Genomic DNA, 999 nt, shown 5'->3' with positions numbered 1-999 from the left:
TTCTCAAGGGAGAATAGATACAGTTTAGCTAATGGATAGCCCAGTGTACATCTTGACTGGCTGACTCAGGATGGTGTAACTCTCATACATTTGGGGCTTAATGTGAGTCATTTTTACAATTAAGTTTGAGTTACTTGCAAGCCCTGAATCTCAAGGTGCTATAATTTGTAAATTCCTGTTTAAGAGCCTATCCTTCCTACAGCCTGCTTCTTACACAAAGTTGCTGAGGCTATCTATTACACTGATAGATTTTAAACAACTAAAGGTACACTTACAAATAATAAGTTGATTTAGAAAAACGTCAATAACTGTGCAAAAAACAACATTATAACAATAACATATATTATCATTAAAACACACTACAGTTTACCTTTTGTTTTAAAATCTAATTCTCTTTCCATGGTACTACTGGTGAAGCATTGGATTAATCAAACTGAATACACTGGACTTAACTGTTATCTAGAAGCTATATGACAATTTTTTTGTTTTTGTAACCTGTAACTACACATGCAGTATTTAGTTACATACCTGCAACAATTCCACCTTGTTGTTCCACCAGTTTGATAGCTGCCGTCATGGTTCCTCCAGTTTCAATCCATTGGTCTACTAAGAGCACACGCAAACCTAAACAATACAGATGCAAAATACTCATTATATGCTCCTAAATTGATTTTAAGGTAAAAAAATAAAAAACAGTTCAAATTCAACCCACTAATTCCAACTTTCCTTTTCTATAACCGATTTGTAGGTATATCTGAACCTAAGAACTACAGTTTTATATTTTGCAGCTTACCAGTTATTAGATGTATTGGCTGTATTCATTTTAATATTTTATGCCTTTTCCTTGATTTTCTAGTGATCCTCTCATTTATACTCTTTCTGTCCTAGCATACATAGAGAGGCGGCATTGATGCAATGGGTCTGACTTATTAAAGCTCTTCAAGGCTGGAGAGGATACAATTTCATCAGTAAAACTGGGTGATCCAGCAAACCTGGAAT

The 999-nt window shown here is 34.4% G+C and overlaps 1 protein-coding gene across 1 annotated transcript in view; it reads right to left on the bottom strand.

The window, feature by feature from the left end:
• Nucleotides 1–999, bottom strand: part of LOC140343538 (adenine phosphoribosyltransferase-like) — a gene marked incomplete at its 5' end in the record, with an annotated part of 4,645 nt that overhangs the window by 1,388 nt on the left and 2,258 nt on the right. The window contains 1 exon segment of the mRNA XM_072430237.1: nt 529–624. Coding sequence (XP_072286338.1) covers nt 529–624 — 96 coding nt within the window.

This window comes from Pyxicephalus adspersus, chromosome 1, assembly GCF_032062135.1.
Source record: "Pyxicephalus adspersus chromosome 1, UCB_Pads_2.0, whole genome shotgun sequence".
Classification (NCBI taxonomy): Eukaryota; Metazoa; Chordata; class Amphibia; order Anura; family Pyxicephalidae; genus Pyxicephalus; species Pyxicephalus adspersus.
This window is presented reverse-complemented; position numbering and strand designations above follow the sequence as displayed.